Source organism: Dendropsophus ebraccatus, chromosome 2 (genome assembly GCF_027789765.1).
Source record: "Dendropsophus ebraccatus isolate aDenEbr1 chromosome 2, aDenEbr1.pat, whole genome shotgun sequence".
In the NCBI taxonomy this organism is placed as follows: Eukaryota; Metazoa; Chordata; class Amphibia; order Anura; family Hylidae; genus Dendropsophus; species Dendropsophus ebraccatus.
In genome coordinates this window covers 159,347,219-159,371,526 of record NC_091455.1, presented here as the reverse complement: position 1 = coordinate 159,371,526, position 24,308 = coordinate 159,347,219, and the positions used below count along the sequence as shown (strand labels likewise).

At 40.1% G+C, this 24,308-nt stretch overlaps 1 protein-coding gene across 1 annotated transcript in view; it reads left to right on the top strand.

Moving 5' to 3' along the window:
* ANO10 (anoctamin 10) overlaps positions 1-20,093 on the top strand; it is a 168,781-nt gene extending 148,688 nt beyond the window's left edge. The window contains exon 13 of the mRNA XM_069958598.1: positions 19,732-20,093. Within this exon, the coding sequence (XP_069814699.1) occupies positions 19,732-19,782 (51 nt within the window). The 3' untranslated portion in view covers positions 19,783-20,093. The remainder of the gene's footprint in view (positions 1-19,731) is intronic.
* Positions 20,094-24,308: the final 4,215 nt, after the last annotated feature.

The following is a 24,308-nucleotide window of genomic DNA, read 5'->3' as shown; positions in this document are numbered from 1 at the left end:
GAGAAATTCTCTTTAATTTAATATGGTATGAATATAAGCATAGCTCATGGTATGACAGCATATGGCACAAATATAAGGAATACGGTAAGCATAGTACATGGTATGGCAGCTTATGGCATTAAATATAAGCAATACGGTACGAATATTAACATAGTTCATGGTATGACAGTGAGATAATTTATGGACATTATGGGATTTTTGGATTATATTATATATACACCCATACATGGTCATGTTAACCTTTTACATATATGCCCCGGAATCTGATTGTTGATGTTATACTAATAGTATCAAGATTTGTATATACACTTTTATATGTTTTGTGTAGTTTTGTTATTTAATATAACTAAAAACTTGTGTATTGTCTAATTCATCTTTGTCACTAACTTATGGGGATGGTTATTTATTGTGTGTCTATATGTTTTTATGTATAGAAAACCATGACTAAGGACCCAGTGGGGTCTGAAACGCGTCAGTGTTATATGCACATCTAATAAAGCATTCAACTATATTTGAGCTGGAAAGGATCTCTTCTTCTGTCTTGTATATGCAACCCCGGAGTCCAGGGGAAGTCTCTCCGTGCACAAAACAGCCAATTGAGCCAGGAGACATGTTTTTCTATTCGTCTGAGTGCTGACCTTACAAACGCATTTCTCCTTTTAAAATAATACCTGCCAGATCCACTCCTGGGGTTGGCTCAAAAACTGGCATGTGGGAAACCAGCATAACTCGGAGACAGAAGACATCCGAAAGATGGGAAGCAGTGGTGTAGAGGTTGCGCTAGACTGAGATGGATGCACTTGTTATCTTTCCAGCACCCACTGCTGCCTAGATTTTCCTGGATAACTCCTTTAAGTTATGTAAATTCTATAGGGCCTCCAAAAATTGAATTTGCTCTGTCAATCATAATACAGTAGCATGTATTGAATCAGCTCTTAGTGTCTTTTTATGTGAAACAATATTTGCCCAATTATGCGCTTGCAGTGCCTTTACATTTTGTATCATTCATGCGGCCATTTAAATACATTGCTATCAGCCACACATCTCCTGTCCAGACAGAGAAATGTGTGGCCGATGGCAATGATTTTACCAGCCGCACAAAAGATCAAATCAAGTTAATAAGTGGGTGTTTGCTCGCTTGCCAGCTGATCTCCTCTGGCATTTTTACACAGACCGATTATCAACTAAATGAGCATTCCTAGGGAAACTTGTTAGCGATTTTTTTTGGCCCCTGTAAAATGGCCTTTAGTTATACTATAACACCTAAAAAAAGACGAAGTTCCGGTGGAACGTAACGCGTAGGGGCATCATGGGTAGCCACGGATCGCTCCTCTCCCTCTTCATTTGGTGATGTTCTTTGGATGGTTTTTCATCTCCTTTTGACACTCATTTTTGTTTACCATTTTTTTCTTTTTGATCACCAATTATTTGATACGCACACAGTTACACACACTGATTTAATACTTTCTTATGAAATTTTTTCACATCAATAGGTGGTATATGAATTGTGTTTGATTTATGAGGGTCAGTTGAGCTATACTGTAGGACCGTGGTTTCACCCTGGGGGGGCCCTTATATTGTGTTGGTCACACCATGTGTGTTTTTCCTTTTGGAATCTTAATTGTTTTTAATGTGTAGGGATTTTTTTGTTCCTCTACCAACCTTTGTCAGTATGTGCTAAATTTTCTAGGTATTTTCAATAAAATTCTTTTGTATGATTGTATTACTTTCTCTCTGGAGTGCTTCCTTAGATCGCATACCCCTGTTTCTTTTTTTAGGTGTTGTGTATCTTTATTGGTATGTGAGGTAGCACCCGTGTACCCATTATATTTGGGTAGTGCATGCTCCAATTTTGGTCATAAAACTTTAGTTATACTATGTAATTAATACTACATGCGTTGTTGATACAGTACTGCACCGTGTAAGTTTACCCTTAGTGGTTCTAATAAATCCATTAATATTGTAGACCCTTTTCACTTTGTCATCTAGATATTGGGCATTATTGATCTATGTAGTTAGTCTTATTCTTATTAGATTGACCTTACTTTCTGGCTTCAGATGTGTGATGAGCAATAACTGATATGGATTGTTGGGCTTTTATTACGTTGGATATCCAGATATCTTTATGATGTGGTGATGTTGTTTAATCGCTTTGATTTGCGGCACATACACAAACGTAGGTGTCTTTAACTTTCTACTTTCTGTGCAGATTGCTTCAATATCCCTCTGATTCCTGCTAAGATGTTCTTCCTCTACCCCGCTCACAAGAACTGGGCTCACAGGGGAGAACTTGCCTTGCTTACAAGCTAATAACTATAACTCTTCCATGTGTCTAACATAAAGGGTAAAATTGTATTGCTAGCAATGTCTTCTCAGCATTATCTGAAATTCCCCTGGCCACCTTTCAGGAAATGGAGGCCCTGACACTTGCAGTTATTATAGGGGACATTTCTAGCAAGCATTTTAGTGGAATGGGAACCGTGTCAGTTATACAACTTTAGGAACCCATCATCCGCAAAATGTTTCATACATGCCAATGGAAATGAAGGTAATTAAAGGTTAAATACTGTATGTGAACCAGATAGATCTCAGGGGGTTTCCCTGTGGCTTTATAGACCAACAGTACAGTAGCTTCTCACATCAAGTTGCTTATATCGTATGTGATTGCATCTTGAATGCAGTCAAGATGTTGGACTTTGGGGTTAAGAGTTCTCAAGCAAGTTAACCCCATATAGTAGAGCATTGTTGTTTATTAGTCATTAATCATGGCAGTTTGTAATATTATATTTTTCTCATAAAGTTGCATCATGAGCCATCACATGAAAGTATATGTGACATGGTTAAACTAGTTCAAGTTGTTTACATGCTCTGAAGAACCTACCATTATTCTTGTTCTATATGTCAATAGGATCTAATGCACATATCACAATCACTGGCCATTATGGTCAAATATGCTAAAAGAGAGAGGATCTAACCTCAGGGGGAACAATGGTACAGTGGTTCTCCACTAAGTGAGGCTATCCTATAGTGCTTTAGCTCAGCTATGTTCAGCCAGTGCTCTATGGGAGGTCACACCCTCACCGAATCTACATTGATGGCTGATCATAATAATTGTCCATTACTCTTACGATTGCTGAGGGACCCACCCCTCTTAAAAGTAATACAGGATTTCCTATACTGCATAAAATATCTATTTGAAAACAATGTTGACGCAGACTTACATTTTATATAAATTTGGTGACTGTCCTGGATTTTTGCATTTGTTTTTAGAAATCATGTTTTAAGAAATCATTAAGCATGTGCAATCATTGTCCACCTTTTCATAAAAAAAGTGTTTATTATCTAGGCCAGGCATGTCAAACTCTGGCCCGCAGGCCAAATCTGGCCCGTGGTGCCATTATTTGAATTACATCTGGCCCACCATGGCTACTATATAAGAGACTATGGGGGAGGGTTGGCTACTATATGAGACTATAGGGGAGGCCTAGCTACCAGATGAGACTACTGGGGAGGGCTGGCTACTATATAAGAAACTATGGGGGAGGGCTGGCTACTATATAAGAAACTATGGGGGAGGGCTGGCTACTATATAAGAAACTATGGGGAGGGCTGACTACTGTATAAGAAACTATGGGGAGGGCTGACTACTGTATAAAAGACTATGGGGAGGGCTGGCTACTATATAAGAAACTATGGGGAGGGCTGACTACTGTATAAAAGACTATGGGGAGGGCTGGCTACTATATAAGACTACTAGGAAGGGCTGGCTACTTTTTGGTTACTATTGGGAAGGCTTGCTACTATATGAGACTACAGGGTGGGCTGGTTAATTTATAAGAGAATATGGGGAGGGCTGGTTAATTTATAAGAGAATATGGGGAGGACTGGCTACTATATGAGACTACTGGGGAGGGATGGTTACTATGAGACTATGAGATAGGGGAGGGTTGGCTACTATATGAGACTACAAGGGAGGGTTGGCTACTATATGAGACTACAAGGGAGGGTTGGCTACTATATGAGACTACAGGAGAGGGCTGGCTACTATATGAGGCTACAGGAGAGGGCTTTTTTTTGGGGGGGGGGGTTCTTTTTTTTCTAATCTGTTTCTATTTTCAGTTTCTATTTTTATTTATTGAATCTTTTTGTTTATTATTATTAAATTGTGCACAGACAACAATGGACAGGCCATGTCTCATGAGTAACATTACTGTTACTGTGACCTTTGAAGAGGTTATTCCACAGGGAGACGGAGTCTAATCTGTGAGCTTCATCTGTTAAAATCTACTTGTTACTTTTTACCTGTCACCAACATTACCAATAATACTCTTCAGGATTATTTTATAGTATAGATGGAACATTAGTAAAACATATAGTAAAATGGAACATTAGAAAAAAAAAATTCTTTCAAAATATAACTATGCTCAGTCAATCGCGGCAGAGGGGGGATGGCTGGAGCGGTCCAGCCAGCCTCCCGAAGATGATGTCGTCGACCCAAGATGGCGGCCGGGGGTTGACAGCAATTCAGTAAGTATACCGCACCACACTTTCGGGGGGGGGGGGGGGGGGGGGGGCCACAGGGAATGGGGCCATTCACTTAAATAACACACATTACAAAGTTGTATAACTTTGTAATGTGTGTTATTTAGTGAATAAATGTTAAACACCGCACTACCCCTTTAAACTGCACAAATGCAAATATAATTTGCTGCAGTTAAAGCAAGTTTTATCCTGCCTAGTGTTTCACTTGGAATGACAGTGATACAGTAGATAGAAACATGAAATATGTATGAGCGCATGTAATGTTTACTGTTTGCTGTACCATGGTGCATGTTGGAGGTCATGTCTACATATCCATTCCATTCACAGCTATAGAAGTCTCCAGCAATGCACTTGTCTACTGCAGGCCTAGACAAGACAAGGAGCTCATATATGTCTTTAATGCTTCCCCAAGGAAGCTAAATTAAACCTAGGAGTTAAAGTTAAATATTATTCTTCACACAGTACCAGTAATAGCATAAAGTATACAACATAAGACCTGTATTTCCTGTAATGCTTCAGTAACATTTTTTGACTTTGACTTACTGTACTTACATTGAACATGTTATACATATATATCATGTAAAACAAATGATCACATGTAGAACAAACATTTAGAAGTAGCTGAATATCATATTATAAGTTACTGTACAGTATAGCAATCAGCCTGTGGAGTATAATGTTTGTAGATGCCAGGAAGTGAGAACCACAGAGCTGTGCAGGAGGACAGTGACAGAAACTTTTCTTTACAGCAGTGTAAACGGCTTAGGGTAAGTACAGGCACATTATAGCAGGAATGGAGAGGATGAGAAACGTAAGGGCTGACAGAGACTGCAGGGAGCATGAAGGAATGAGCAGGGCAGATGTGGGCACAGTTTAGCAGCACTCTCTGTCTGGGGAGAGAGGGGTTACAGCTATGAAGAGAGTACCTCCATAGTCCTGTCCCCTGATGCAAGCCCCAGCCTGAAGTGGATCTGCTATGATTTGGGAGGTGAGGGTGACTTCTTGGGTCAGAGTACAGTGCTGTGGACCACTCTATTCAGACCATTCCCCTCCCCCACTCCCCCTCTCACCCAGTACATGGAGCACTTAAACCAAAGCAATGCTTTTAAACCAAGTCACAATTTTTAAACACTCTGAGCTCTCTTGCAAAACGCTCTCAATCCAAGTTACTCTTAAACCAAGGTACCACTGTGTGTGTGTGTGTGTATATATATATATATATATATATATATATATATATATATATATATGATAAGGAGCGCTGTTTCTCTAATACAGAGTTCCTAATTGGCTGATTCCATTCACAAATGATCAAGGGAAACGGGGAAATGGAGGTAACAAATATCCGAGTCATATCTAGGCAGAAAAAGGGATATGTAATACGCAACTCTCTTCTATTTGTACCAAGGCAACAGTATTAGTAGGGTTGTCAGATGTGCACCACCACCCATAATGCTGAAAGAGATTTGTCACAAATATCTCCAAGAGTATGGCTTTGAGAGATAAAGTCAGGCGATTTTAACTCCGCTGCAGCTTGTCTGCTTTTCTCGCTGTCTTGTAGCCCCTATACACAGAATACACAGCCCCATCACACAATACACACTATAAAATCTGCTCAAAGCTTATAGTAGAGACAGGCATTGTGATCAGATGAGTGTTATGACATGGTAACTAATCTGTGTATTGACTCACCTACTAGTATATGTCACTGCTCATCTGGTTCCATAGAGATAGGAGCAGCAGATAGAGCTGTAGGGGACTATAGGGGGCAATATGACCAAAAAAATAAAATCTCCATCTTTAAAATTTTTTGGACAATTGTCGATTTAAATCTCCATTTTTTTTTCTTTTTTGCTAAACAGATCATTTTTCTCCTTGCAGGATCAGATACTATTTTAATGACGTTTGAGACAACAACTTAAATGCTTCCCGCTGTAACAGTGCTCCCCATGTGCCCCCATGTAGTAAAGAAGCCCTCTCTGTGCCCCATATAAGTAGTTTTCCCAAATATGTGCCACTCTGTGCCCCCATATAGTATAGGAGATCTTCTTTGTGCCTCCGTCTAGGTAGGCTGTAATAGTGGAGCTATAGTGGATAAGGGGTGTAGTAGTAGAGGTATAGATGAAGGGTGTAGTAGTAGTAGTACAGGTAAAGATGAGGGCTGTAGTAGTAGTACAGGTACAGATGAGGGGTGTAGTAGTAGTACAGGTACAGATGAGGGGTGTAGTAGTACAGGTATAGATGAGGGGTGACTGGGGCAGCTGGGGGTGACTGAGGGGAGCTGGGGTCGACTGGGGCTACTGGGGGTGACTAAAGGGGGACTGGGCAGCTGGGGGTGACTGAAGGGGGACCAGGGCAGCTAGGGGTGACTAAGGGGGGACTTGGCAGCTGGGGATGACAGAGGGGACTGGGGCAGCTGGACACACACCCCTCCTCCTCTCACCCCTGTCACAGGCTTTCCTCCCAGCTGCACATGGAGCTTCCTGGTCTCTGGAGGAGGCCGAGGGGACTGCAGGCTAAGGTGATCGCATCGCTGCAGGTCCTGGAGCTGTACAGCACAATCGGGGGTCTGCACTGCACCCCTCAATCCTGCTGAACAGCTCCAGGACTCACAGCAATACGATTACCTTACCCTGCATTCCCCACTGCTTCCTCCAGAGACCAGGGAGCTCCATGTGCGGCAGGGATGCTAGGAGGCGGCGGCTTTGCTAGCTTAAGCGGCTGGAGGCCGCCCGCACACCTCACCGATCGAAGCCGCCGCACCGCCCTGGACCAGCCACCCGCTAACTCACCACCCTGGACCAGCCGCCCGTACTTCTCACCTCCCCGGACCGGCCTCCTGTACATCTCACTGGAATGTCCGGCACACGCCTCACTGCCTGTAATGATTTTTAGTGAAAATCGAATTAAAGATTTTCACAAAAAATCTAATCGATTCTAAAATTCTGGGCGAATTAATTCGCCCAGCCCTCCGTCTGAGTAGAGGTCTCTTGACCAATACCGTATTGAAATGTATAGGTCCAGCAGAGCTAGAATAAAACATATGAAACAGGACTCCTGGTGGCTAGTGTGCATTATATTGGCAAGAATATGTGCATATGATGGCACATATGAGTAGTACAGACCCCCGATTCCCTGTTTGCTATTAAATTATGTACAAATACTTCAGTATACTGTATAGAAAAATCTACTTGACCACTGACCACTTATTTCAACTCAATTAAAGGTTTATGTGCATGCTGGGATATATGCTGTGTGGCAGCAGTACAAATTTTATATTCAGCATTGCCATAATGTTCTTAAAGCAACTTTGTACCCACAATCTGCCCCCCCCCCCCCCCCAAAAAAAACAAAAACCCTTGTACCGTCAAATAGCTGCTTTGAATCCAAGATCTGTCGTGGGGTCCATTCGGCAAGTAATGCAGTTATTGTCCTAAAAAACAACTTTTGCAGAAACCTGCCCAGGGGCGGGGAGGGGGGTTGGAGAGGCGGTTCAGGCCTAGGGCACGGATACTCTAGGCCACGCCAATTTGACACAGGGATTTAAGTTTAAAAGTAGTTTTTTCGGACAATAACTGCATCACCTGCCAAACAGACGCCAAGACAGGTCTTGGATTAAAACAGCTATCTGACGGTACAAGCGGTTTGGGGGTGTCAGATTGTGGGTACCGAGTCACTTTAAAGGCATTGTCCGTGACATGCCTAAGGATATTTTCAGCTCATTATGCTTACTGTGCACAAACCCTTTATTGCTTCCTGTTTAGGGGATTGTCAGTAGTTATCTGGTAGCCCTGCCCTGTTCTTTCCCAACACTCCTCCTAGCTTTGAAGAAAGTTAGATTTGGAAAAACCCTTTAAGAGACAAAATGTGTGTTCAGTTTAAGGAATTGAAATGTCACAAAACAGTTGAAAAGTCCCATCATATTGATAGAGGTGTATTTAATAGAGATGAGGGAACCGGCCGAGGTTCAGGTTTGTATGAACCTGAACTCTCTGCTTCTGAATCCCGCCATAGCCATAGGCTGTATCCCAGTTTTCCAGGCGGCCCTCAGGCTTTATCCACCCTCTCCACGGAGCGGGCAGACAGCGGGAATCAGAAGCCGAGAGTTCAGGTTCATACGAACCCGAACCTCGGCCGGTTCGCTCATCTCTAGTATTAAATTGCTTGATTTTAGGTATTTTTGTACATTTAAATCCATGTATTTAGTGACTGTTGGATAGAGCATATTGGCATTCTGAATGCACTAAAACCTTTATGTGCATGTGGCACTGCCATTCTTCTCCTGTTTGTTTTTGGGTCCTGCGAAGAAGTTAAACTGTAATGTTTTTAAGTTCCTTTTAATGCCAAAGTCAGCTAAAATGTAGAAAATATAATCAGTGACATGGCCTGAAAGCTTTGGTATTGATTTCCTGCTTTCTCTCCAGCTGATAGCTTACACTGAAGCCACACTGCATCCAGCATGTTTTCAATGAAGTTAATTGGCATTGCAGAGATACCTGACCATTGATTTATCAAATGTGATTCAACATCAGATTGTGGCTGGTGGTTTTCATCCCAAGGGCTCATATCTTCTATCTTTAAAACATCAATAGGGTTTCATGGTATTTTTTCTTTTAACAAACATCTGCAATCGACTTATGTTTGTCCTTTGGTAGTTGATAGTAATTATTTTCTTGCTGTAGAAACATGCAGACGTTATATGTGATGGAGATAGAAAAATAATCCCTGAACATGTTTCTGCCTGACATTATAAGATTAGAAGTAATCATTACATGTGTGTAAGTGATCACCTACAAACAAAAAAAGATAAAGAAGCTATAATGGAAGAATATATCAAAAATAATATTGTAGACTATTGTTCCCACTTAGTAATAATATCAGAGAAAGGCAGCCATCTTAATGATATTAATGATTATTAACGGCCGTCTATGTTACAAGATGCAAAAAAACAAAAAATTCCACGGCCCTCAATGAAGCAATGTAAACAATCGGGTGCCAGCCACAGCACTAAGGGTCCTTTGTGAGTTATACGAGTCCACAAAAAAAAGTTGGCAGCACACCAAACATCATTATTTGGAGTGCTGCCACCTTTTTTGTGGATTTATATCTTACAAGAAGGCCGCCTTCCCCGATATTTGTCCAAATTGGGAACATAGCTACATACAGTACTATGCAAAACTGCAAAGAAATGATGCTTTTACAATTAGAATTTGTAGTTGAACTTGATGGACATGATGAGCCATACTAACTATTTACTATATGTATACTATAAACTCTGAATTGCTGATAGCTTATTTTTATATCAAAATACAAAGTGAGCGATTGGCTCCCTCTTATGCTCTGCTAAATGTAAAGGTTCCGGGGGCTTCGAAGGCTGTACAACAGTTTGCCTCATTTCTGTTCTTAGCTGCTAAAATTGCAATTGCCACCTGCTGGAAAAAAAGGGTTGTCCCTCTGGAGTTGGTGATAGTTAAACTCAACTGGATTATGGTCAATGACCGGCTAGACGCTATTCTTCACGACAGGGAAGAAAAATTTCAGAGGGTCTGGCAGCCCTGGATTTCCTACCTATCCTCCTCTCTACGTAGGGTTGCTGGCCTTGGACGCCCCTGCTGCTGTACGGGCTTGGGCGATGCAAGGGTCTTATCCTACCCCCCCTCCTTCCCTATTCTCATTTCTTTTACTCTTTGTTTGTTCTCTCTAGCTTTTCTCCCTCCCTCTCTTCTGTTTCTTTCCTATTGCTACCTTGACCCCGGTCCCGCTAGGCGTTGGAACCCGGGGCCCTTGATTAGTTTAATCAGGCAGACGACGTTCAGGTCTGCCCTTTAGTTTTGCCAATGGGCTATGGTTAGTAAATGAGTGATTTATGTTGAGCCATTTATTGATATAAGGATAGACACAAACTCGTGATGTTAGATGTACTTTATTTGATGTTTGGTCATACATTGCCGACTATGGGCTAACTATCTTATATTTGTAATTGTTTGCAGAAAAAAACTTAAAACTCAATAAAACTTTTTGGAAACCCAAAATACAAAGTAAATGAACAGAAGAGAAATGTCATCAATTCTTCTACAGTTTATAAAGCAACTGTGCAGGGATATTGTTGAACTAACTACAGATCTTTAGGCATTTTCTGTCACCAGTTGATTTGAAAGAAAGAACTTTGAAAGGAATTTCTTTTTCGCTGCTCTTCTCTCCTCTTGTCAGTCCAGCCTCTAGTTTTCTGACTTTACTTTTCTGACCTCTAACCTGCGTGACACACAGACCCTCCATATATTGCTAAGCAATGGAGTTGAATTCTAGGAGATCAGCAGTCTGCCTTAAAGAGGTGATTTATGGGCGAAATGCAGCTGAGTCTCCTTTAGCTATGCATAAATAATAAAATAAATATCCTTAACCCCGTAAGGACAGAGCCTGAAATGGCCTTAAGGACCGAGGATGCTTTTACCTATCCGGCTGATTCTAAGATTGTTTTCTCGTGACATATGGTACTTTACATTTCTGGTAAATTGGAGTCAATACTTATAACGAATCTTTATGAAAAAAAAACCAAAATAACGTGAAACATTTTGAAAAAATGCATTTTTCCAACTTTGAAACTTTTCTGCTCATACAGAAAATGGTTATGCCATATAAATTATATATTAAATAGCATTAGCAACATGTCTACTTTTATGTTGGCGGCTTTTATTAAACTATGTTTAATTTTTTTTAGACAATAGAAAGCGTAAAACATTAGCAGCGATTTTCCAAATTATCAGTAAAATTTCGAAATTAGTTTTTTTAGGGACTTGTCCAGGTTTAGGCGGGGTTCACACTATGTATATTTCAGGCTGTATTTGGTCCTCATGTCAGGTCCTCATAGCAACCAAAACCAGGAGTGGATTAAAAACCCAGAAAGGATCTGTTCACACAATGTTGAAATTGAGTGGATGGCCACCATATAACAGTAAATAACGGCCATTATTTCAATATAACAGCCGTTGTTTTAAAATAACAGCAAATATTTGCTATTAAATGACGGCCATCCACTCAATTACAACATTATGTGAACATAGCCTTTCTGGTTTTTTTAATCCACTCCTGGTTTTGGTTGCTATACAGCCTCAAATATACGTAGTGTGAACCCAGCCTTAAAGTGTATTTAAGGGGACTGTATGTTAGAAAGCCCCACAAAGCACCCCATTTCAGAAACTGCACCCTCCAAACTCTGCAAAAGCACATCCAGAAAGTTTTTTAACCCTTTAGGGGAGTCACAGAAATAAAAGCTAAGTGTGTAATTAGAAAATTTAAATTTTCTGTGCAGATTTTATAGTAATCCAATATTTTCATAATTATAAACCTATTACCAGAGAAATGCACCACAATATTGATTGCCCTGTTATTGTAGTTTATAGAAATGCCCTATATGTAACCCTAATGCGCTATTTGACGCAACCACAAGCCTCAGATATAAAGAAGCACCTAGTGAATTTCAACGCCTCCGTTATATTTGGTAATTTTTTACTGTACCACTTCAGGTTGGCAGAGGCTTTGGGGTGCCAAAGCCTAAAAAAAACACCCCTAAAGGGATACCATTTAGAAAACTACACCCCTCGAGGAATGTAACAAGGGGTGCAGTGAGCATTTGGACCCCACAGGTGCTTCACAGATTTTCAGAACAATGTGGCGTAAAAAAGGAAAAATTTTATATTTTACACTAAAACGTTCTAGACTTCATTTTTCATTTTTACAAGGGGATAAAAGAAAGAAAAAAAACACCAAACGTATAGCGCAGTTTCTCCCGAGTACGGAAATACCCCACATGTGGACATAAAGTGCCAAGCGGGCGCAGGACGAGCCTCCAAAGGGAAGGAGCGCCAATTGACCTTTGGAAGCTGAATTTCACTGGAATGGATTTCAAGGGCCATGTCGCATTTACAGAGCCCTCGTGCTGCCAAAACACTGGAAACCCCCCACAAGTGACCCCATTCTGGAAACTACACCCCTCAAGGAATCTAACAAGGGGTGCAGTGAGCATATGGATCCCACTGGTGACTGGCACAAATGTGGAACAATGTGGCGTAAAAGTGAAAACTTTCATTTTTTCACTTTCACGGCACAAATGTGCCTGTCATCAAGGGGTCCATATCCTCTTTGTACCCCTTGTTAGGTTCCTTGAGGGGCGTAGTTTTCAGAATGGGGTCACTTGGGGGTTTTCACTGTCTTGGCAGCACGAGGGCTCTGTAAATGCGACATCATCCATTCTGGCCAAATCCAGCTTCCAAAATCCAAATGGCGCTCTTTTCCTTCGGAGGCTTGCCCTGCACCCGCATGGCGCTTTATGTCCACATGTGGGGTATTTACGGACTCTGGGGAAATTGCTCTACACAATTTGTGTGTTTTTTTTCTCTTTTAACCCTTTGTGAAAATGAAAAATTTAAGGCTAAACCAACATTATAGTGTAAAAAATGTAATATTTCATTTTCTTGCCACATTGTTCTACATTTGTGCCCGTCACCAGTGGGGTCCATATGCTCACTACACCCCTTGTTACAATCCCTGAGAGGTGTAGTTTCCATAATGGGGTGACTTGTGGGGGGTTTCAACTGTCTTGGCATCACAGAGGCCTTTCAAATGCAACAAGACCCTGAAATCCATTCCAGCCAAATCCAGCCTCCAAAAACCAAATGGCGCTCCTTGCCTATGGAGGCTTACCCTGCACCCGCATGGCACTTTATGTCCACATGTGGAGTATTTTCGTACCACTTTCGTACGCACTTATCAGCAGACAGTGGCGGTAGGATATAGGGGGGAAAAACGCCCCTACGCCAAAAAGGAGGAGTTGCTGATCAGCAGCAGACTTACATGCGATGCTGATCAGCACTCAGCGTTGTTAGGGCGCATAAAAAGAAAAAAAAAAACTCTTTTTAACCCAAAGCAACTGATCAGTGAATAATATACACTGATCAGCCGCTAGGGGGCAGTAGAGTGAAGCTGCCGAAGATTGCCGAAGCCCGACGAGCCAAAGATTTCCGAAGTTATACAACGCAGATCCGACGGAACCCGGAAGTCTGCCGACGCAGAGAAGATGATGCCGAGGGACCGCCGATCTCCGCTCTGGACGCCGGGATCAGGTGAGAATAGTGCACCTACACTATACACACCTGTACTGCCACCACCCTATCACGGCGATTGTGGGGGTGCCACCGGCACCATCTTTTGTGGGGACACTGATGGTGATTGGTGTTGTCTCGGACAGCACCAATCGCCATTGCTTTCTGGGTCACTGGGTCACCGATGACCCGGAAAGCTGAATTTAGCTGCTATGGGCTGATCTAAATTGATCAGCCTATAGTAGCGATCGCTGGCACGGGGTGGGTTAACCAGTGAACACACAGCGATCGGGAAAACATTGGGTGTAAATGTACGTCCATTTGCGTTAAAGCCCACCCTGCGGGGGGTACATTTATGCCCAGATGTCGTTAAGGGGTTAAAAACTAAATCCCTGGATTCATAGATCCCTCTGCTGTGTTTGGCACTGTAGACCACCAGCTCCTCTTCAGATGTTCCATTCTATCGACTCTTTCCTAGTTTTCCTGCTACTGCTCTGATTGCTCCATTTGCCTGCTCCACCTCATCTTAACGTCCCCTTACTGTTGGGGTTCCTCAGTGACCTACAAAACACCAGTGACTCCAACTAATGGTGCGTTTACACAGATTTTGGAAGCCAAAACCAGGAATGGATGTGAAAAGAGGATAGATCCCAGTCTTTCCTGGTCCCTGTTTATAGTCTGTTCCTGGTTTTGGCTTTAAAGATCTGTCAGATAAATCTGTATGTGCAAACACACCGTAATGCTACGTTTACACGAGGCGATTATTGGCCCAATCGTACGATTAACGATTTCGAAGTAACGATTTTTTTTTTTATAACGATCAGCATTTAGATGGAACGATATATATCATAACGAAAATTCGTTTTGCGATCGCTTAAGCCTATCTCACACATAGGTAAAATCAGTGAACGACTGTTTACACGGAATTTTTTGCGAACGACGATTTAAGAACATGTTAAAAGATCAAAATGAACGATTTTTCGATCGTTCGCCATGTTTACACATACGATTATCGTTTGAATTCGATCGTTATCGCAAAAATTCGCCGGATAATTGTTCCGTGTAAACGTAGCATTAGACTGAGCTGCTTGCAATTGGAGGCAATGCGATGTCCAACAGAAAATAGCCCTTCTAAATTCTAATACTTTGTTTTTTTATCTTCCTTTGCAAACATTTACTGTTGTATTCTGTATTCAGTGTGTGGGTACATCATGTCTAGTGTTGAAAGGATGCAGGAAACTTCAAAGCATCAAAAAGGAAGGAGATTGTAGAAAAAAGTTTCCCATAGAGGACAAGTCTAGCACAATGAACATAGTCTCCGGAAATTCCTGCATGTGAATAAGTACAATTAATGTTAACCTAGACTGCCACTTAGCACGTCATTGCTTCTATTTCTGTAATCAGGTGCTTCCAGTTTCGTCCCTCTATGTCCTCCAGCCAGTATTTTTGTATTTTTATAGTGGAGCCTTAGCTCTGGAGACAAAATCCACACAAAGAATTTAGAGAAAGAGACTGTCTGACCCGACAATTATATGGGTAATTTTATGTTCGTACTGTAGTCATTTCTAGTAAAAATACGTTTCGAGGCTTATTGTTTCAAGGCTCACCATCTAGTATATCATTGATTGTAAGCTCTTGCGAGTGGGGCCCTCCCTTCCTGTGTTTGAATTAACATTTAGAGCATAATTCTATAATGTCTGATTTTTACTATATATGTATCATTTGAATTTTTAAGTGCTGATGAATATGTTAGTGCTATATAAAGATTATTTTTATTTTCAGGGGGCATTTTTAAGCAGTCATTAACAGTTTAATGTAATTGCATTGAATTGAATTGTGAATTGGTGCTCTGCGTGCACAACATGCCTATAGCAGTCTGTGCTAGCAGATTTGTCATAGCTTCCATGGAAGCCTAGAAAAAGCTTCTGGATGACATGACAGCTGCACAGCACACCACAGTTACATCCATTGTACATCACACTCATTGAACTACCAATCATATATTATAATAGATTTTTTAATTTCTATTGATTATGGCTTCTATATAGTGCCGGCATTGGATGGATCTTCAATGCCAATCGTTAAGGAGAGGTGTCAGCTGCAGATACTTGTGGATATCAGTGGCGAATGTACTGTGGATTTGACACCTATTCATGAAAGGGCTGAAATGCACTTTGAATTTTTTAACATGTTTAACATGCACTTTTTTGATAGTTGTGTAAAGCCCACTCACATATATTATACTGTAATTTGCTGGGCATATTTGTGGTACAGAGTTCACACAGCAAATCTGCAGTGTCTGGACCTTACAGTAACCCAAATCCTATTGGTACTTTTACACGGAACGATTATCGTTCGAATTTGCACGATAACGATTGCATTTGAGTGATAATCGTTCCGTGTAAACACAGCGAACAATCAAGCGACGAGCGAGAAATCGTTCAATCGTTCATTTATCGTTCGCAAAAAATATGCAGATCGTTCCATGTAAACAGTCTTTCGACGATGTAATCTATGTGTGAGATAGGCTTAAACGATCGCAAAACGATTTTTCCATACGATCTATTGTTCCGTCTAAACGCTGATCGTTATGAAATGGAATCGTTATGGAATCGTTATTGTGCGATCGGGCGAATTATCGCTCTGTGTAAAAGTACCATTACTGATACCAGAAAGGTTGAGGTGAAGGTTTACTGTCTCCATTTTGGACTCACTTTATAATGTAAAAACACTGGCAATGAGGAGTCCTTTGTCGTACTATTATTTTACTCATTGTACATTTTTGTATGTATTTGTTGCACAGTTTGCTATAACATTAAAACCAATAACAGTTGAAACTTATTACAAGATCCGATGCTAGGGTGAGATATATTAGACCACATACAGTAGGAACGGTCAGTCCTTGAAGTTGATGCTTAGGATGCAGGAAAAATGTGTAAGAAGGGATTTTGACCAGGGCAATTGGCTAGACTACTGTCTCTGGACATCTCCAAAACAGCAGTACTTGTAGCAGTTTCTCTTGCTTGATTTATTAGGGCCTATACCTAGTCTGGAACTGACATTCTTCACAGCTGGTTTTCATGTGGTACTTTTTGGTTTGATTTTATGGGGTGTTATCAATGATTTACTGCTGGTAAACTTTAGATGGCCATACATTTTAACGATTTGTCCTGACCTCACCATGAACAGTTGGCTCCATATACCTTACAGGAACAGGACAGGCAGTCAAAAAGCACACGAAACATCAGCCTTACTACAACTATATGTTTTTATGTCTGTTACGTGCAGTAAAAGGCCCCATAAGAAGTTTGATAGAGAAATCAAGACTGAATTTGTTAATTTCTGTTTTAGTTTAAATATTTGTAGTTTTTAAAGGGGTAATCAAGCGCTACAAAAACATGGCCACTTTTGCCCCTCTCTTATCTCTAGTTCAGTTGCGGTTTGCAATTAAGCTCCATTTACTTCAATGGAACTGAGTTTCAAAGCCCACCCAATCTGGAGACAAGAGTGGTGCAAAGGTGGCCATGTTTTTGTAGCACTGGATATTCCTGTTAAGAATCAATTTCTCAGAATTGCTGCCAAGAAAATTTTTATAGCAGGCTAATAGATCTCTGGATGACTATGACTATGTCTTGAGGTTTTTTTTTCAGTAAAATGTTGTGAATTGAGAGAAGCCCAACATGACCTCAGGTTACTTCAGCTGTGGAAAATGAATAACTTTGTCTGTGCTGACTATAACAGATCTATAGTTTTTTAGTTAAACATCAACAGTGCAGAGCCTGTGGCTTCACGTGTAAAATATAGATTCATGTAGCTGAGCAAGCACAACCTGCAAACGAAAGTCACATCCTATTATGTCACGACAAGGAAATGTGGTCCTTCAAATGTTATAATGGTAAGCAGTATAAAATCATAGTAACAGTAACCTACAGTAGTATATAAGTACGGAAAAAAACAGTGTCAGTTTTTACTGTCAGGAAATCCTGATCAGGAGGCCTCATAAGGCTTCAGGAAAGCATCAGGATTTCATTTTTACCTTTAGGAAACAATCAGGAAATGCCTTCAGGATTTCCTGATCAGGAAATTAAAAAAAAAAAGTGTTTTTAATATGGTCTAGTATGCCAACATACATTCCACATACATCACATGTACCCACATGGTTTACACGAACCTGCTGATAGTTCTGCTTTAAGTCATGGCTGGTATTATGTCGACTGATTATTTAAAGTGTACGAGGGTGTCTTAACACCCTAAAACAGACTGCAGATCCAGCATGTTACATTTTAAAGTGTCTGATCCTTTGTTCCCATGGAAGTTAAGCTGCTTCCAGAGAAACATGCATATTTAACACTATTTGCGAGGAATAGCTGATAGCCAAAGGATCGTTTATGTGGCAGCTGTATAGGGACAGCTTTATTGTGAACTTTATTGTTATGTTGTGCTCTTTGCTTTAGTGAGTGCAGGTTCTGTTGGGTTTTCTTAGTCATAATGAATTCAGTCAATGAGTGTGACTGAGTCTCTAAGTCCTGTAAAGCAGCCTACAGCTATTAGAAGTTACTGTAATTGCCAGCCAGTTAATCATTGATGGACATGTATGAGCTATTAAGCATGTTTTAGCTGTAGTAAAATCCGGATCTGTCCTCAACATTTTTGCTGAAGAAACCACATTCTTTCAGTCACACCTATTCTATGCTTTCTTTTCAGAGGGCGTCTTCCTTCTTGTTTATATCATTTCCCACAGATCTAGGGATCTAAATTCTGCCTATGTTGAGTAGTTATAAGGTGCCCTCTAACCTTACAATGGCCTTAAAGAGGATGTACCATCAGGTAGATCCTCTTTAATATGACCCACGAATCGGTGACGTCATGGGGAAGCTGGTGCCGTGGTCCATTTTTTTTAACCGCTGAAGCACAGGAGGCGGGCCGGTACACCCCCAGTGGGAGGGAATTCCCTCCCCTCTATGTCTAGAGGGGCGGGAGTTTCCTCTCACTGGGGGCGGGCCGGTCCACCCCCTGTGCTTCAGCCTCAGCCCACTACCCGTGGATAGAACAGCGCCATACACAGATACCAGGCCGAAATTCAAAAAACAGACCGCGGCACCGGCTTCCCTGTGACAGTGCCGCTCTATCCGTGGGTTATATTGTGATAGTACATCCTCTTTAATGTTGGCACTGTAACAGAAAATAGTGGAGCTTTCTCAATCGTTCAGCACTCATCTGCAAACACTCTATTTGTTTTGTTATATGAATGTTGTATTCCAGTAAAAAAATCACATAACATTCCTATACCATTCTAAACCATTGAGTACCAGTGGTGTATGAGCCACACAGGGATTATACATTTGTATATTTACTACACCTTGTTGCCCATATTGCCAGAGACCTGAGATTGTGTATGCCTGGTTTCATCCCATATTGTGATGCCACTTCCTAAGTCGACAAATGTGTCTCCACTTGAATCCTTTCAGCTCAGGTTTCCACTGCTGCCTTAAAGCACTGGTCGTAGAATTGATCACATCCAAAGCATATTTTAGTAACAATATAACCTATGAATTTGTATCCCTGTTTTCTAGGTAGCAAAAAAATATATTATTACCTAGGCTTCTGTGAGTTTAGCATGGCAAAAAAAAAAAAAAAGTTTTTTTTTTTTTTTAAAAAAAAGTACATTATTTGTATAGTGCACTGTAAACAATATAATTTTTTTTTTTTTTTTTTTTTTTCAAATGTACTAGTTAATTGGGAAAAGATGAGAGCGAAGAACAGATGTCTTTGAGAGTAGTTACTACAATACAGTAGGTGTCCAGGGTCCAACACAATCCAAAAGACCTTAAAGAAAAAGTTTATCATGTAGACCCTTAAATGTCAGCAGGCAACCACAGCATAGGAAGTCCATCTAGGAAAAATAATTTTTCTGTTAGTTTTTTCTGTATTTGGTTAAAGAAGATAAAAATGCTGTATGTTTATCACAAATTTGAAGCAGTAATGGGGGGGGGGGGTAATATAATATTGACAAAATAGAACGTACAGATATATTGTTGATGGGAATTCAGACAAAAGGTTGCTCACCTCTCTAACTGTTTTTCTTTTCCAGCAAATGAAGCTTTCTTTTGACTCCCTCACTGAAGACTCAATAGATTTGTGAAGAATCAACGCAGGAAAAATAATGCAATAATGCATTTGTGCTTTCTAAAACTTTGCAATGATTCTGTTTATTGCTATCAAAATATACTGCTTGGCTTCTCAGGTTGAATGTATTTAGTTTACTGTATTGTCTCTCCTCCTGTTTTAGATCTGGAGCCTGTATTATTTGTTAGGCTCTGTTCACATCATTATTTTTCCCTAGATGTATATATACATATACCAGGAAGGTTCCCAGACGTACACACTGAACTTCTACTGGCAAAAGTCTGTCACAGGCCTTTATTAAATTAATACATTGGGAGCTTTTTCAAAGTGTGTGTTTGTATATATATATAAATCTCTCAAAGATGGGTCATTTACATGAGGAGAACAGGGCCTTAGGATGCTAATGTGTACATTTTCCTATAAGCCCTGCTAGCTGCATATCTTACTTGGTGAAGGATCCTAAAGGCACAGTGTAGTTTAGGATAAAACTTTGGTGACCATACTGTTATCTGGACTGAGACTGTTTACATACTGTAAAGTTATGTTCTATTCTATGTGATCAAGTGGATGTCATAAAGATTTCTGTTTACATAAAGACATACACATCCGTTACACTACACTCCTCGTGGAATAACCGATACATGTTACAGTAACATCACTGATGAGTCTTGCAGAAAATGTATATTTCTGAATCTGCTGTAATGTTGTAGCTTTCGGCCATTTTTATTTATTTGGAATCATATAGTTATGTTATATCTTTTGTAAATTTTGGTTAAAGTGACCGTTTACTGCAAAATTGTGTTTAAAGGAAACAATTACCCAAAGTAATCTTTCTAAAAGTAAAAGTCTGGACATTTTCAAAAACCAGCAGCCGGCAGGAGAGAATGTATTAAGTCCTAACTTAAGATGTCTCTGTTTACCGACTCCACTGATGTGATCTTCATTTTTTTTCTACCACCACCGACACCTCCCACTGAAAAGTAGACATGGTACCTTCATCACAGACACCGATAACCCTGTCACAATTGACATTGTAATGAATGACTGTAGAGTAGAATATTTGTGAGGGTGTCTTCACCACTATCCCAGGTTCCACCCTCTAAAGTGAGGATGAGTGACATTTATATGACATTTATCTGCAATATATTGATACAGAATTTTGTAGTGTTTTTATTTCAGATTCTCTTGTGTGTTAATTCAGAAAAGCTATGCAACCAAATAATGTAATTGCCTGACGAATGGGAAAATATATGTATATGTCAATCAGTATTTATATGTAAGATTTTTCTTCCATCATCTTAACCTTCTGTAATAGAGTAATCTTTATTGTTGCCAGACTCTTTAAACTTTAACACATAAGTATACAAGAATCTCAGAAATGAAAAACAAGGGAAAATACCCACTACCCCCTCACAAAAAGCCAATACAATCAAAATGTCAGAGGAATATAAAGAAGTGTATAATAAATATACTCCATTCCAGTTAAATGGATATTTTTTACATTTGTACAGGAATGGGGACTGTTATTTAGTTTAGAGATCACAACTATTTGGGCATCAAAGCCAGAGAGGGGAAAGGGGCCAAATGGGCTCTCAAGAGCTTCCTAGTCAGCCATGTGCAAGGAGAGAAGCTTGTCCAACAAGATTCAAGGAATTAAACTACTCCCATGACTTCCCTAATGAAAACTAAATACATTAGATATGTACATGTAATATTCCCTCTATTACAAGGACATGAACAAAAAAGTGTCACTGTCGTGAAATTTTTTTCCCGCAGAAATTAATAGTACAGGCGATTTTAAGAAACTTTGTAATTAGGTTTATTAGCCAAAAAATGCATTTTTATCATGAAAAAGCAGTTTGAAGCTCTCCCCCTGTCTTCATTGTTCTCCTATGGAGAGAGCTAAATAAAACACCAAAACAGGACAACAAAGAGTTAATCTACAAATACCTCACCCTTTATCTCCTCTGACAGTCACCACTGACATCTCTGAGCTCTGATTACAGCATTCACCCAGCTCCGTGCCTGTAATCCTCTGTTATCTGCTTTATGCTGTCGGCTAACTCCCTCCTCCCCCCTCCCCTCTTCCTAGAACAGACAGGGTACGTCTGATGCAACAAGTCACAATATCCTGATTTTTTGCAGTAGATGGAAAGGGGAGGGAGGAGGGGGCCTGGGAAAGGGCTTTTTAAATGCATATAATGGCATATTTGGCTAATAAACCCAATTACAAAATTTCTTAAAATCGCCTGGACTATTGATTTCTGCAAAAAAAATTAAATAAAAAAATAAATACGATAGTGACTCTTTAATTCCCTTTCCGAGCCATAAGCCAAAAAGAGATACAGGAGTGCCATCAGTAGCCACTGGTTCCTGCTGCTAGACAATGCCTAGATCTATTCTGAGCACTCCTAACCAAACAGCACTGTGTACTGCTACGGTTTATTTAAGATTATGCAGATTTCCCTAGGAAATATGTACAAAATCATGTGGTCCACAAACAAAGTAAATCAGTGTTATACACAGGGACACAGTCTTCTACATTTTGTAGCTCAGTTACACAGTTAAAGGGTTGTCCAGGAGCAGAAGACTGTCTGTTTTACCTTCCCCAAAAATGGTCCTGTTATTAGGTCATGACTGGTATTGCAGCTCATTTCCATTCACGTAAATGAGCAGGAGCTACAATATCAAGTACAGCCAGTAAATAAAGATGGTGCTGTTTTCCGGGCAAAGAATGTAGACCCTTTTTCTGAATCTGGACAACTTTTAAATTTTCCAGTTACACAGTATTATTTCCTATCTACAGTAACAAAAAAAAATACATATAAGGATAAATAAATCTTAGTGGAAAATATTTGGGGAGGTGGCCATTTGTAGGCTACTCTGAGCCCAGTTTACATTCTGTTAACAGTTTGGATGTAGAAAGTCTTCTCTTCTGCAGTTATTTACACTTTGTATTAAATAATTCTTGTAATGTAGGACTTGGGTGACATTTTATCATGTGATAAGCAGTAACCTGTGAAACAAGCACTACTTCTGTATGAATGTCCTTTATTGCATGCAGATTAAATATCATAAACCACAAATGTGTGTTACTTATTTATATATCTAATATTATCCATGGAAAAGTGTTCCGGAACATATTTGTTAACATTCTCTATGACAGGTTGGTATACCCACACATGCAAAGCATGCACATTATACATACACAGTTGTATTGTGTTTATTAAAATGTATACAGCACTATGTATTTCAAAGTCAAACCCGCTTCTTCCTCAGGTGCATAAGGAATGAATAGAAACTATAGGAAACCTATATATGCTCACTAGGCCCCCCAAAAAAGAAATAATTTTGGCTAAAAAGATAGCAGATCTGTCATACTCCATATTAATTTCAGTGGGCTTTTATTCATTAAATTCATCATTGTTTCGTTTTTTGGGATGGGCATAACATTTTTCAGGCACAATATTTTTTTTGTCCATCCAAAAAAAATGGAACACAGACAGAAAGAGGATTTCCATTTTCTTAACATTATCGTCAATGATGACAGAACTAAACGAATGGTATTTCCATTCAAGTTACCCATTATCATTGGTCTTCATCATCCGATATGCAGAAGTGAGAAACTAGGAAGGAATATAAACTGATATGCAAATAAACTGACTGAAGTTTTTTAAAGCCAAAATGCAAACAGACTATAAAAAACTGATAATTTTGCAATTTGTTTGTGCTTAGCCATTTATTTAATATGGATGGATCTGTTCATGAATGACACAAACACAGGTGTGAACCCATCCTTACTTGATGTCACGTTTATTTTCATTCTTCATCTTGCCAATCTAAAATCGTTTTGTAGGCAAATCACATAAAGATAATGACAAAATATATTCTAAGTCTTGTGTTTTGTTACAGGATCAAGTTATTGTATTTAGTTCATCCCAGATAAACTAGATTAATATTTTATACAACTTTCTGTGTTAAAAGGTGATTATATCATGACGTCTGCTCTGAATTATTAATCTCTTTAGAAAATGCAACAAAAACTACTTACTGTGCGTAAGTTTCATCAAACTAAACTATGGTTATAGTACATTGTATAGTAATCTAGTTGTCTACATTATCATTTCTGTTGACTTAGGCATGACTTAGGTTGAACAGTGGCATGGCTGTGACAACATCTCATTAAAGTGAATGTACCACGGTACATTGCTTTTGTGATTTTTATATGGAAAGACTGGCACAGGGATGCCAGTGCCGTGGGTTTTTTTGAACTGCGGCCCGGTTTCTATTACCAATCAACGGACGGGGGTGAAACACTGGAAGCAGGCCCGCCTGCCCACCCCCAGCATGACAACCCCCGTCACACGGCTTCATTAGAATTAATGGAGGCGTGTCACAGAGGGGAGGGCCGATCATCACACTGGGGGCCGGCAGGCCCACCTCCAGTGCTTCACCCCCGGGCGATGCTCGGTAATAGACAAAAAAGGACCGTGGCTCCGGCATCCCCATGGAAAAATCACAAAAGCGATGTGTCGCATAGTG